This window comes from Pteropus alecto, unplaced genomic scaffold (assembly GCF_000325575.1).
Source record: "Pteropus alecto unplaced genomic scaffold, ASM32557v1 scaffold25, whole genome shotgun sequence".
NCBI classification, from domain to species: Eukaryota; Metazoa; Chordata; class Mammalia; order Chiroptera; family Pteropodidae; genus Pteropus; species Pteropus alecto.
The window spans coordinates 6,228,263-6,243,884 of record NW_006441955.1 but is presented as its reverse complement, the minus strand read 5'-3'; the positions used below and the strand labels follow the sequence as shown (position 1 = coordinate 6,243,884).

Here is a 15,622-nt window from a genome sequence, read left to right as displayed (position 1 = left end):
CGCTCTCTCTCTCTCTCTCTCTCTGTCTCTCTGTCTCTCTCTCTCTCTGTCTCTCTCTCTCTCTCTCTCTCTCTCTCTCTCTCTTTCTCTCTCTCTCTCTCTCGTAATTTGACTGTTTTTCTCTTACAGCATGTACAGAAGCATATTCCCAATCTGATGAGCAATATGCTTGCCATCTTGGTTGCCAGAATCAGCTGCCATTTGCTGAATTGAGACAAGAACAAGTACGGAACAATACTAATACTGCCTTTCAAAATTGCCTGCTTAGGTTATACTCACTTGTACTGAAATGTTTATAACCTATTTGATCCTATTTTAGTATTATATTTTATAATTAGTTTTCAGCAAACAGATTATATGTTTACAAATAGAAATATCAATTATACTTTTGTATAATGCTTTACTGTTAAAAGATATGTTCACATCCATAATCTCATTTTGTTTTTTCTCATGGTCTAGTGAAGATACTGTCCCCATTTTACATAAGAAAAAACTGAGGCTCAGGGGAATTGATAGTTCAGAGTCCTTTTTTTTCCATCTCAACTGCAGTTGCCTTAGCTCAGACTGTCATCATTTCTCATCTATATTACTAAATTAACTTCCATATTATTTTCCCACTATAACCCCTTCTGCTTTCTCTTTTAGTCTGTGTCCAGATATTAATTTTCTCAATTGGAATCTCATCATGTCATACTCCTATCTTATATACTTTAGTAGCTTCCCACTGCATACAGGTTTAAGTCCAAACCACTTATCACAGCCTGGCTCCTGATTACCTACCGTTCCTATGTCATCTGTTATATTTCTCCACCCCTTGTACTCTATACTCCAAACATGTGCTTTCTTAATTGTATTAACTTTTGCATAGATAATATAGCCACATGGTACAAAACTCAAAAAGTAAAAAGAATATAGAGTGAAAAGTGTCCTATCTCTGTATGTCTTAGGCACTTACTTGTCCTCCATTAAAGTGGACAGGGTTACCAGTACAGATAGATTATGTATATACAAGGATATAGTTTTTTTTAAATATAAATATACATAAAGAATATTTTTTTAACTACATAATATTCCCTTGTATGGATGTATCACTTTTTAAGTATTCCCTTATTTGTGGATATATAGGTTGTTTCTAATCTTTTTCACTTAAAAATGATATGCATATTTTGTACATTTATGAGTCAGAATTGGAAAGGAGATAATACCAATTAATGTTAAGATCTTACCAGTAGCTTACTACATGTATATTCAGCCCATAAATACTTCTCTCACCCTGTCCTGTTATTAGATGTTTCACATTTTATACATATATTCTTTTGATTGATCGATTGATTTTTTCCTTTCTCTTTCCATCAGTGTTCATTAATACATGATTTCTTTTTCATGAAAGCATTAAAGATGAGAATTGTATGACTTATCCCTTTCCCTTCTACCTATTGAGGCCTTATTTAATGAAATCTTAAAATTCTCCACATTTTTGGACCTGATTCAGAAGGTTTTTATTCTGATACAGGTGACAAGCAGTTTACAGATATGTTTGGTGGCAAATTCAAAGGATTTTAAGCTTTACCATAGTTAATTTGCATAGATAACTAAGAGTTTCCTCTGATGCTAACAATTATAGCAGATTCACTTAATTGTTTATACTCTGTCCCAATAAGGATTTGGAGAATCTTAATTATGTTGCTCTCTTGAATATACATATACAAAAAATAATATATTTATCATAATTTAATTTTATTTTTTAAAGCTCATGTCTTTGATGCCGAAAATGCATCTACTCTTCCCTCTAACTCTGGTAAGGTCATTCTGGAGTGACATGATGGACTCTGCACAGAGCTTCATAACCTCTTCATGGACTTTTTATCTTCAGGCTGATGATGGAAAAATAGTTATATTCCAGGTGATAACTGTGCTTCATAGATTAATCTAAATACCAACGATAAATGTATATGTCTTAAATTAATGTCTTGGCATAGAGCATGTATTCAGTTGCAAATATTTATCATGAAATAATAATTATTTATTTGGTCTAATGTAAACTTTGGGTATCACAACGCAGTGACTTACCCTCTCTCTGCCCATTGGAAGTCTATCTAAAGATCATCGGTCTTTGTCTAACAAGAACTCTTTGAGTTTTCTAAATTTTATAGTGGTTAAGTTGATAAGATGAAACCTCTAGATATGGGAGATAAGAATAATCAGTATACTTTGAATATAAATAGTGGCATGAATATACATCACGTGGATATTAGAGAAAAGCAATACGACATAATTTTTGTTGTTTTTCGTGCTTTTCCTCATAACTCTTATAAGAAGCTTCTTGAAAAAGCAGAGTTACCTTCTAGAGGAGTAACTTTTTCCTACCTCATTATTTACTATGTGATATGATAATAATAGTAGCTATTTCTTGAAGGTTCTTATGTACTAGGGATTTACATATTTTATCTTAAATCTTTAAACAACTTCAGAAGGTTGTATTATTCCTATTTTATTGATGAGGAAACAGAGTCTAACTTGTTTAAAGTCACCCTGCCAATAAGTAACAAGAATAGGCTTCAGACTCAAGTCACTTTAGCTTCAAGGCTCATATACCATTATACCGTGCTGTCTTCTTTTTAATACCATAGTTGAATTCTTCATGTTCACCAGCCCACAAATTATGTTATGGCACTGTCTTTCTCGTAATACTAAGTAAAGTGAATCTTTTAATTGTTATTGCTAATTGAGTGGCTTACTATAAGGCTAGTATGTGATTTTTAGCACTATCTTGAGCCTTGGGTCTCTAATAAGTAAAACAAAGAATTTTCTCTGAATCTGTCTTAAAACTACTTAAGTTAAAGCTTAGGTTGACTCTTAGAGTGGAGGCCACCTTTATACCTGATTAGATGTGAAATTAGCTCTTTTTCTCTTTGTGTCAACTTGAGTATAACTAGGATAGAGATGAGTGATATATGTAAAGTATAGAGTATTTAGTTGTAATTTATGAATTACTCATACTTAAGGATGGAATATTTCAGATGAGAAAAAATAGAGATAATAAGCATTTAGCCAAAAATGTTGACAGTCTGCTAAACTATTGCTGATCAACTAGAATTAGAACTCATTTTTACAGGATATGATATTTAATGCAGTATGTTGTAATTTGTCCTTCTCTTTTTTTCTCTTTTTTAAAAAATGTTGTCAGGAAATTAAACTGACTAAATACTTGATGGTGCGAGAAATCTGTCTGTTTCTTTGTAAGGCACTAGATCTGATGTTTAGGATGTGCAATTAAAATATATTGTGGTTAATGTGTTTTATTTTTTATACCATATTTCTGTTACTTTTACTCAATTTGAATATTTATAGAGATGATGTGTTATAGAACTTGCTACTGAGAAAGGCTTAAGAAGTACAAATGACTTAATTGCTTTCATTATCATTTTAGTCTAAGCCAGAAATCCAGTATGCAACACAGTTGGAGCAGGAGCCTACGAATTTGAAAGAATCATCACTAAGCAAAATGTCCTGTAAGTTTTAAGTTGCTTGGGATAAAAACATTAGCAGTCAAATCTGGTCGTGGTAGAATTGGTTGTGTGATTGTTTTTACACCAATGGAAGACGAACAAATAATTTCTAAAATAGTGGTTCTCAAACTTTAATGAACATTTGGATTGGAGAGCTTGTTAAAACAAATTTTTGAGACCCCACCTCCAAAGTTTCGAATTTTACTAGATCTGGGACAGGACCTGAGAATTTGCATTTCTAACAAGTTCTCAGATTTTGTTAATGCTGCTGGTCTGGGGACCATACTTTGGGAACTACTAGTCTAAAAACATTTAGTTTGCTTTGAAGGATGTTTTGAATATAAACTAATGAAATATTCTGATATTTCCCAATAAACTTACTAGTGAAACGACCCTGAAAGTGTGAGTTCTTAATCTATTTCTATTTCTATACTAGAAGTGAATTTTAACTCATAGGAATATAAAACATCAAGCTAAAGCTCAGCTTTTGTTTTAAAATGTACTAGCTCATACCTTCTTTTTTAGATACTGACTTAATTAACTTTCTCATTATTTTGGTGGGTAGATAATAACATAAAGCAATCTTTAACTTTAGAACAAACCAAAGTCTGTTGCTCAAGTCTACATGTAATTAAATTGAAAGCATCAATGGCAATGAGAATTTGAAAATAAAATAGGAAATCCTTAATGCAGTAGAATATCCAGGTAGTGTTTGATGTGCCACAGGAATTTGCATTCATTATAAAATGTATCAGATTACACTTAAAGACAACTGAATATCTGTACAGTGTACAGATCTAGAATTAGTCATTTGAGACTGTCTTTTAGAGTATAGGATATCATAAACATGTACCTTGTTATTTCAGCAGATCTACAAATGAGAAGTTCACAAGCACAGAGAAACTATCTTGAAGATGGAGAAAGTGATGGCTTTTTAAGATGCTTCTCTCTGTATGTATTCCTCTTCATTTATGCGTATAAGAGATCAAATCCGGCTTGTATCAGAGAGATATGTTCTTTTTTCTTATTTTTAAGTTATTGTAAGCCGTTCAAAAGTACCTTTTCCCTACCAAATTTGTAGTTTTGGATATCTTACTGTCTTTAAAAGGTAATATGCATAGTACTGTAATAAAACCCAAGCAAGTAGTTTTCTTTTTACAGTACAAAAGCTTTCTTGTTAGGATTCCTTGATTTATCTTAAGAAATGTGCTTCTCCAGCCATTTAAATTAAGCTTTAATTTTAAAGTATATGTTAATGGTTTGGGGGTTGGATTTTTGTTTTTAGCTGCATGACTACACGCAAAGCTAGGGGAGGTAGAAAAGTGCTTTAGATTAAGGAGGGCTTCGTGTTCTATATACTAAGATGTGTCAGCTCTATGCCAAGGATTCTTAAGTATGGAAAAGTGGGTAGGCAGTGGTAATGGGTACCTTATGCTCTCTTAGGAAGGAATATCAAGCCTTCTGAGGATGAAGGTCTTATCAAAGTATGTGTGCTTCCACTCCTCAAGAATTCTGATATGAGTCCTCCCCAGACACCCCCCATTAAAGAAAAAGAGAAAGCGGACTGTAACACTTATTGATAATTATTTACCCTGTGTCAGGTACCAGGCCAAGCACTTAGGTAGAGCAGTAAGCCAGCTGCTCTGTGGGCTGTTCTATTTCAGGTGTAACACTGCACTAGCCTAAACTGTATGCTTCCTGTAATTTTTTGTGATAGAAATAGTTTCTTGACAGGTTTTATCATATCAGTGTGGTTACATTGGAACCTAGAAAGTTAATGCCTTTTACTGAACAAATTTCTATACTGGGTGAGAGAATGAAGATTTAACTTTAAATTTTCCCTTCTCTTCATTTCTAAACCTGCTTTTGACTGTGTGCAGAAAAACAGCAATTTTTCTTTCCATTATTTAGGATTTTGTTTTTTGCAGTTTGATACTTTTATGAAAGCTATGTAATTGTCTAATCTTAAGTTATGATTTAGTCTCAGTACTATACAACCTGGCATCTTATTGGTGACTTAGTACCCTTTAACATTTTGTCTTATTTATGTTATTTTAAATCTAACATTTTAAAAATAATTTTATAGATGTTTAACTTAGGAAACAACTAACTATAGCTATAAATTCAATCCTATGAAATTTCTGCATATAAACATGAATTATTATAATACTATTCTACATTTTAATAAAAAGTATTCTTTTTTAAATGCTTTTTCCCCTCAGTGATCTCATCTGACTCTTAGAACAGTATACCCTGTGATAAGTAGGTAGATCAGAGAGGTGAATCAACTACCCCCAAAGTTATACATTTACTATGTTAAAATTCAAACCCAGGTTTTCTAATTCTACATCTTCTACTCATCCTGTTGTGCCATAGCTATCTACTTTCTGAAAGGTCATGGTTTTCCATGATTGCATGCAAGATCACCAGTGAGTGGAATCTGGTCTTCTAACTCTTACTACAGTGCTTCTTATTGTACCACATAGCTGTTATGAAGGTACCCTTGCCTTCCACAATAGAAATTGAGATCGCACTCATTTTTTCACTTGCCATTTCTTTTTCCAGAGTCTGTTATATACCAGGCAGTGTTTTAGGGACTTGAGACCTAAGAAAAGATGTTCTGTCTCTGCCTCTGTGGAGTTTTTAGGTCTAGCATGGTATGGTAGAGACAAGCATGCAAATAATGAACAACACAATAATAATTGCTGTATATTGTATACACATATATACACCTCTCATATACACAGTACAGAGAGTATACCTAAGTCTGTCAGAGATTTCAAAAGGAGAATTTACAGATAAGATGAAAGTAAGTCTTAATGATGAATAGAGATTTTTGCTATTTACTTCACATTTGTTTAATTATTTTCAGCTACGCTGGCTTCCTAAAGAATGTGTAAAATACATTAATACATGTGAAGAATCAGGTGAATCGGAGATTTGACCAGGCTAGAGAGACAGAAACTAGATAAGAGCAAGAAAGTAATCGTTTTAATATCAGGAAGAATCCTGGACCAGATTTGAGAACTTTGGTAAATCAGGCAAGAAATTATGAGGCCTGAACTAGGGCAATGGATAAGGAGAGCAAGAGAGAATGGCGATAGTCAAGAATCTGTAGGATTGTTTTGTTGTGGAGGTTGAAGAAGCAGATTGACTTTATAAAATGAGCTCCAGTTTTCCTTCTTAACTAGTTGTTACTGGAATCCACATATCAAATATATCTTTCTCATTTCATGGAAGGGAATTCCTTAGTACCCAGATTAGAGCTGGAATATGTAAATTAGGTATTTTTTATTAAAAAATATTTTTTACTCTATTATCTTTCTAAATTGGAATACTTAAAACATCACATAGGAGTTTCTGCTTTTAGATGCAGTGCATTTTCTGCCTGTTTTGCTAGGAGACGAACAATGACTATACATATTTTTTCCTTAGCATGTTCAAGTTTTGACAAACCATCAAGTGAATGGGTTATGGTGGTAAGTCCAGGTATTTTATTAGTGTTGTATGAGCACAGATATGAAAATTGGACTACCTGTTTTAAATCCATAGTTTTTCAGAATTAGACTCTTAACTATCTAAAAATAGCTTGATTTTTTTCCTGTTCCTGGAATCTTTATAGTTTGGCAAATATTAGGTCAATTATGGGAAGAGCTTTAGTTGCTGATTCTTGTAACTGGCTTTCTACCTGAAGATATTTTAATCATAAAAGAAAATATAACTATATCTTTACTAAGATATACTGTTATAGGTACAGAATGCCCTCATACTAGATGTACTCTTGTAAATTGAAATATACATCAATTGTAGCAAATTAAGTATTTGATCTATTCTAGAAAAGCTAACTTCTGGAAGCCTCTTGTGGATCCCTTTATAAAACAAATGATTTCATAATTTACCTATTCTACACCTTAACTCTGGAATATTGAATTTTCTTAAAGCGAGTATCATCATAATATCTTGCAAAATAATATATATGACATTTTTATAGTAGTGTACCATTTATAGGACAATTTCATTTGTCTTATTTCATTTAGTATTTCAATACCCTTAACAGTAATTTGCTCTAATTTTTTACATTTAGCAGAGCCAGTATGTCTGATTTTTTAAATTATAAAAGTGATACAGCATGTTACAGAAACTTGAGAAATGGAGGAAAGGACATTGTGCCGCCCTAATATAATAGCTATTATATTTCCTTTTATAACTATGTTTTTAAAAATAGTTTTAAGGATAGTTCACTAAAGTTTAAATTGTATTATTAAACTAAGTGCATAAGGTTGATTGCTTTTAATTATTATCTCCTATTAATGAAATTTTAAAATGACTAATTGTTGATATTTTTTCAGTAACTCTGGGTGGATTTTAACCACAACTCTTGTCCTCTCGGTGATGGTATTGCTCTGGATTTGTTGTGCAACTGTTGCTACAGCTGTGGAGCAGTATGTTCCCTCTGAGGTAAATTTAATTCTAACACTTAGGTCATTGGAAGACTGAGCCATATGATTTACCATTCTAAATGCCTTTTTTGTTTAACGAGAAAAACAAGGCCTCTCTACTAATAGAATGAGAGAAGATCTGGTGGTTTAGTCACACACATGGGGTTTGGTACACATGAAAATTACAAGTTGGCAGCACAAGAATCACTGCTCTTCAGTTTTTCGTAGTGCTAACTACCATAGTTATATATACATTGGTTGTTTGAATAAAGTGTCTCCCTCCCTGGTTCTTTGAGACCGAAAAGAACCAGTTGACATCAGTTTCTAAGGTGATATTTAAGAAAGAAGACTTTTAGGATCACTTAAAATTTTAAATAATTGCCACAAATCTTAAAGAGTAATTGCTGCTTTAGAAGCAGCAAGACTAGAATGTTTGGTTTTGAGTTAACATGTTCTGGTATATAACTCAGACAGAAGACTGTCATGGCTTCCTTGGTAATTAAAATTTAACTGGCTTAAGAAACATAACTGTTAAGGTAAAGAAGTTTTGTTTTGGGAAAAGTCTGCAATTTGATGATTCAATTTAGCTTTCAAGGAAAGTTATTTATATAACTAAATGTAGTATAATAATGTTTATTGATATTAAATCCAGCTGAAATAAACTTTAATTCTCTTGTGCCTCCAAAGTGCAATTGAAAAAGAGAGAAAAGAAGAAAGGAGGGAAATTAAAATAGAACCTAATAATAAGCAATTAGCATGTGCCTAGTGTGGTGCTTGACAACAGTCTTAATAGACTATTAAGATATGTTTTAATGTAAGAGTTACACATGAATAATTAAGGTAATATATATATATATATTTTAATTAAAACTATGTGATATAGGCAACTAGAAACTGGGACAGCATGATGTTGTAGTTCTTTAAAATTGACAAAGTATATATCTTACATGTCCAGCAGTACTCTACAGCAGGCTTTAATATCCATTTTGTAGATGAGTAAACAGGCTTACAAAGTCTAGTTAACCTTCCTAAGATAACACAGCAATGAAAGTATTGAGGCTAGAATTAAGCTCTTGTCTTTTGACTCACAACTCCTTTGTTTTTTTTCCTGTGTACCATCTTTCCTATGTCTGATAAAGTGGTTAAGTGGCAAAAATAATAAATGTATAAAGTGTTAAGGAAAGCAGAGACTGTGTACTGGAATTATCAATTAAGGCTTTTAGATAATGTTGATCTTGACCTTAACCTTGAGGAATGGATAGTAAGGTAAGGATTAGTAGAGATTAGGGGGGCCTGGGTAGGCAATTTTCCCAGGTACAGACAAGAATAAGCTTACTGTTAGGGAAGTACTATAAGGAATTGACTCGATTAAAAGAGCTTAAATTAGGAAATTAAATAAATTGGATAAAGTTGGACAGGATTGGGAATTGTGGAAGTGTTAGAAAATGCATAAATTCCTGTAACATTCATCTACTTATGAATATACTGATGACATCCTCTAGCTGCATTACCTACTTGTGTTCTTGTTTAGTTCTGATGTCCATATTTTAATCATTTTACTGTTCCTTATAAAATGAAATTATACATCTTACGTAGATTGCCTGTGCCTATTAACTTCCTTTTGAGTTACCCCATGCATTTTAAATCCTATATTAACAAATTAAATACCTATAGTAATAAATCTTTGAATGGCTGGCCTCAGGTGAAATTTACCTTAAATCTACCACAACCTGGATTCTAGTTCCCAGGCCTACTGACTAATGTTGAGTGCTTTCTACTAGGCACTGTTTTACATGTTTTATATGAATTAGCTCATTTTAGTCCTTTCACTAATTCTGTGAAAAATGGAAATTCTATCTCCATTTTTCCAGATACGAAAACTGCAAGAGAGAGTGTATTAATTGCCCCTATCACATACTAGTAAGTAGTAGAACCAGAATTTGAACCCATGTGGTATGACTCCAAAGCCAGTATTCTTAAGTTTCTTTAGTGATTCTGGAATCATAAGTGGAAGAGTTGATTATGTGATTTTTATCAGGAGCTGATCTATGTGTGCCCTCTGACACTAGAAAGATAAACGCCACTGAGACTGCATGATTTGTGTTTTTGAGCCAGGATGCCCAAACTCTCTCTTATCCACATTGTTCTTAGATGGATGTTTCATAGTTTTTCCTCTCACTTACTTACTTGACTTATGTAAGTGACCTCCTCTTCTAGTGTTTAGTGCCTCTCACTGTGGTGGTCACATCTTATAGATCTGGAGATCTTTCACTCCCTTTCAGATAACTCTTAACCTTTCTTCCTTTTAGATGTTGTCTCTGCTATGATAAATTTTGTTTTGATTGTATAGCTTTAATTCTGTGAGAAATTATCTTCCCTTATTTCTAAGTACATTAAGGAATACCTCACTTTTCCCACTTATACTGCCTAGACCCCTGTGATCATAAAGCCTAAGGCATCAACACCCGTGTGGAGTCCTGTTGATAGCTGCTACATTCTCTCTAAATTCTGCCTTACTGGATGTTACTTTCTTGCCCCTCTCTGAACTATTCTTCCTGTCTGTAACAATTAAAATTATGGCTGCACCCTTAAAGAGCCTATACTTTTCTAAGGAGATGTATTTTCTAGAAAAATGTATGGAAAACAGCCATTTAGATTCACTGCTTTTAGGCTTTACTTTGTACGTGAAACCACACTTAGGCTAGGTAATAATGTTTCAACTATATTTTTATTATAAAAATACTGCATATTTAGTGTGGAAATTTATAAAGTACAGATAAAGAAGCAGAAAAAAAATCCTTTCATTCAGAAATATTGCATTGCCATTTTAGTGGATTTCTTTTCAGTATAAATGATTTTTAATACACATTAATGTTTCCTGTTTAAAAATATATTGTAAGTACTCCTTCCTTGGTATTTTCCCTTTTGTTTACCATAAAAATGAGAACTTAGCATTAGAAAAATTATTCAGTTTTTTGGCCAAAAGCCACCTATTTTAAACTTTACTTTCATAAAGCCTTTTCAATGATTTTATTTCCGACCCCTCTCCATAGTAACATGAAACTCCATTTTAAGTCCTATAAGTATAATTCATCTATGAGCAGTGTTATTTATATTGTGTTATGTTGTTTACATATATGATCCTTTATGTTTGTAGGAAATCATAAGCTTGTTGAAGGAATATTTCTTCAGTACAGACCTGGTTCTTGGAGCTTAAACGTGAAATATAAAAAGCTTCCTTTTCAGTCACTATAAACAAAACTTAAAATGGTGGTAATAAAGGTCAGGAATTTTGGTCTTAGAAACTTACGAGTAGCTTTATTTTTCTTATTTAGGAAAGCTCTGAAATAATTTATCTTTAGCCTACTTTGCATGTAGTTAGGTAGTCCTCATATATCAAGTTTGCAAAAAATTTCATTTCCTTGGCTAATCTTAAAACAGTGTCATTTTGAGTAACGATATAAAGATTTTTATCCTCTTTTCTCCACTTTTTTTCCTCTGTTCCTTCGCATTTATGATGCCATTTTTGAAACAGTGGGATGACACTTTTTCTTGTTGAGCTATTTATTTAAGAAAAAAAATAAAGAGTTGTTATCCATAGTGGTCCTTGTCAGGCAGGTCAAACTTGACATATAAGAACAGAGTTCAGCAATATTGGATATTCCTTTCTAGAGATCAGGCAGCCTCAGAAATTTGCAATAGCAACAGTTATTGCTATATTTGTCAAGTCTATGATCCTCTGATTTCATGTGGTCAGCTAAAAAGGGCTTTAGAAGACTCTTAATAACACTTGCATTAGTAAATCACATACATTTATGGATAACTTATGTGCCAGCCTCTGTTTAAGGGGTTAAAGATACAATGAAGAATAGATCAAGATGGAAGATAAATTTTAAAGGCTTCTAGGACTCAGGAAGTAGGGTGGAACATGTTTTAAACTATAATAAATATTTCCTTTGTCTATAAAACAAGACCAAGAACCTTGCCATTTAGAAGCTATACGTCTCATAAAAGAGTCAGATGATCAAAAAATAATATAAGTACCACAGCTTTTTAATCTAAATTTTTTTAAGAAACTGAGTTTTAGAAAATATTTAACTTATCTAGATCACATAACTGGTTAGTGGAGAGCCATGCCTGAAACTCAAATATGTATTTACTCACTGAATTTGTTTAACTTTTAGAAGTAATCATGTAACAAATTAAACCTTCTTCTTCCTCACTTCTCAGATAAACAATAATCAATAGCTATTTAAAATTTTCCAAGTAGTTACCATTTTAAAATTTTATCTGCTATTTTTCCGTTTTATCAACTTTAGACATTATTTACTGTCTTCCTACCGATGGATAAGGAATTCTCTTACACTATCTCCTCACCTCACCTCTATCTCTTTATTTTCTTCCATACTGATGTTTGAAATCATTTAAACAGTTCCTGGTTGCTGTTTCAAGGCCTTTAAATATTGCTAGGTAGAGTTGTGAAAGTTTTTCTTTCACAATGACCCAGCAAATGATCACATGTTAATTCTAGGTTTTAAAGAGACCACACTGTATCAGATCCATGTCCAATCCATCCATCACGGAATTTGTCTGGAAGATATTCTCTTACTAGAAAAGTAGAGGATACTGGGCCATTGTTGTTGCAGAAAAGTCGTTGCCTTGAAATAGTAGGCAGCAGACCATATCTGAAACATGTGCAATTAAGCAACCATCACAGTAGTACTTTTGGAACATTTTTATCACCACAAAAAAAAATCTTATACTCAGTAGTCTCTCCCCATTTCCTCCCAAGTACCACCACCACCACCCTTAGCCATAGTCAGCCAATACATGGTCCCTTGTGACTGGCCTCTTTCACTTAGCAGAGTGTTTTCAAGGTTAATCAATGTTGTAGCATGTAACAATATTGATAGGTACTTAAACTCATAAAGGTGCTCTTTATGCAACATCTTTTAAATGCACCTTTCTAACATTAAGTACTTCTCTGTGGTTTTAGTCTCTTGCCCTGTTAGCACTTCAGTTCTTAACTCATGATTCAGAGAATTGCCATAGGAGTGAGTTAACAAAATCTATCTCATTTCCTAGTAAAAATTTTTCACTTCACTTTTCCTCCTTTAGGAGATAGATCTACATCTAAACAGACCTACTTTCAAAAGATATTAGATATTCCCATTGTACTCCAGTGAGTTTTATGACATTTGCAGTGATTCTGTTTTATGTTTTTATTCTTTTTTTCTTTTGTTGTGCTATCTTCTCAGATATGATAGTAATAATTTGAGGAGCTTTTATATGTTTGTGAAGACTTTTCTATCAGTGTTAAAATGTTTTTTTATATATTCTTTGTTCTACTCACAGCCTTTTAAAATAGCACATATTTTCCAAATGTATTAAGTTAAAACATTTGGTAGCAGAGAAACTTACCCCAAATCATTTGACAGTTTGGTCAGAGAGCTAAGAGTTCAAAGGAATTGATCATTTAAGGCATCAAACATCCAGAATCAATGCTTTCGGTATGACCACACTAAACTCCATTTAAAGTGAGCAATTTTCTTGACACTCAGTTGTTATATTTCTAAATATTTTAGGTTGGGACAAGTGGAAAGTTTTCTTTGGCCATCATTGGCAGCTGCATCACGTATCTGTAATACTTTAAGTGAAAGTATTCTTCATTCTTGAAGATGTTTATAGAATTTTTTTTTTTTTTTTTTACCAAATACCCATAGATTAAATTGTTATTTGAAAACTTACTTAGAGAGGTTCCTCATTATCCAAATTACTAATATGCATTGATTTTCTTTTGCAGAAGCTGAGTATCTATGGTGACTTGGAATTTGTGAATGAACAAAAATTAAACAGATATCCAGCTTCTTCTCTTGTGGTTATTAGATCTAAAGCTGAAGATCATGAAGAAGCAGGGCCTCTACCTACAAAAGTGAATCTTGCTCACTCAGAAATTTAAGCTCTTTTTTTTTTAAAGAAAAGTGTAATAGACATCTAAATTTCCATTCTTCATAGAGCTTTTAAAAATGGTTTCATTGGATATAGGACTTAAAATCACTAAAAAATGCAAATAAAGTTACCCAAATTTATGAAGACTGTACTTGCTGTAACTTTACCTATAATTTTTTTCTAATAATTTAAGAGATGGATATTTGGGATTGTATTTTAATTTTAATATCTCTAGCCACTTTATTATTATTTGCATTGTTTTTGTTTTCTTTTTAGCCAGATTATGTGAGCTGATCATTGTTCTTCCCCACCTCTTACCATGATGCTATCAATCACCTTAGTTAATAAGCTGAATACTCAGTAGAACATGATGCTTCTGCTCAGAAATGGCCCACAACCTATAATTTGAAATTTAGCAGGAAATGCCCTTTAATGACACTACGTTTTCAGTTGTATTGAACTGAAATCATTAAAATTTTATTTGAAGAATAAATATGCTGAAATTTGAGTTAATATACTCCTGATTTTCTAGATCTTCCCTCACTTATACCCAACCCATGCGAAAATCATGAAATGTTTTATTTCTATCTATTGCTATATAATATGACAATTAGGGAACAACTCAAAGCAAAACTGATCCTCTCAGAAGTGCATTTTATGTTATTTGGACAGGCTATAGATTTTTGTTGATGAGTCTTTTCAAAGATTGTTTTTCTCTGTTAGAAAGCATCTCAAGGATAAGTTTAAAGATATTTTCAGAGAAAACTTCATTTTGACAGTAAAATTAGACTCATGGTATAGAATTAAGTATAGATTTCACTTGGCAAAAGCTATTATTATCATTCCTTTATAATATTATAGATTTAAAAATAAGAATGATATCAGGTAACATAGTATGGCAGAATCTTAACATGATTCAGTGTCATTTTACCATGAAATGTTAAATAACTTTGCAAACATATTTTCGTTACAGGGGCATGCTGGCACTGCAGTAGTGCTTTTTGTCTAATGAGTGAGTCATATACTTAACCTTACAGCCTAAGTCATCAGCTTTGTCTGAGTCAAAAAAAAAAAAAAAAAAAAACAATTAACAAGTAAGACCTTGGTCACAAAATGCAGGTTTTGGTTTTAAAAATAGTTTGTCTAGATTTGAAAGATAGAGGTTTACAAAGTATGTGAACACATTGAGATGGGGAAGAGAAGAATTACTAAGCAGTCATCAAGCAGACCTTGTCTCTTATTTATTGTAAGAAAACAGTTACAAAACATGAGGAGTGATTTGGGGTTCACCCAAAAGCTTGATCATCTTGTTTCCCACCCATAGTACGTACTCACATTCCTTAATATCACAAACAGGTTTAACTGAAATATATCCAAGGAAGTAAACTGAGGAGAAATACACAAAATGTAGATTTATAGGAGTCAGTCCACTGCTAAGAAAGCTTTCCCTTATAAAAACAGCAATAAAAGGAATATGTAGATAAAAAGGAGCTGTGTGATTGTTCCATATTCTCTCACCAGGCCTTGGTTTTATTTCTCTTCCCAAATAAGATTACCTCTGAGATAATATTTGTCTTGAAAATATTGATCCAAGTGTAGACAAACTCACCACTTTTGTTTATGAGACAATGTGGAAATACCCAGTCATTCCTGGTGTTTCATAGGCATTTAAATACTGTGTCCTGCCTTCTTTTTATTTTAGTATGATTAAACTAGACTGAAATT

At 32.6% G+C, this 15,622-nt stretch overlaps 1 protein-coding gene across 4 annotated transcripts in view; it reads left to right on the top strand.

Moving 5' to 3' along the window:
• The window catches only part of TMEM59 (transmembrane protein 59), a 21,467-nt gene extending 6,486 nt beyond the window's left edge, over positions 1 to 14,981 (top strand). For 2 of the 4 annotated variants that reach the window (XM_006919236.3, XM_006919234.3), the window contains 6 exons: positions 130 to 224; positions 1,751 to 1,903; positions 3,431 to 3,512; positions 4,379 to 4,460; positions 7,859 to 7,967; positions 13,752 to 14,981. In XM_006919236.3, the coding sequence (XP_006919298.1) occupies positions 130 to 224; positions 1,751 to 1,903; positions 3,431 to 3,512; positions 4,379 to 4,460; positions 7,859 to 7,967; positions 13,752 to 13,907 (677 nt within the window). In that variant the 3' untranslated portion in view covers positions 13,908 to 14,981. Of the gene's footprint in view, positions 1 to 129; positions 225 to 1,750; positions 1,904 to 3,430; positions 3,513 to 4,375; positions 4,461 to 7,858; positions 7,968 to 13,751 lie in introns of all 4 variants that reach the window. The other 2 variants (XM_006919233.3, XM_006919235.3) reach the window with 1 other exon arrangement.
• The last annotated feature ends 641 nt before the right edge of the window (positions 14,982 to 15,622 follow it).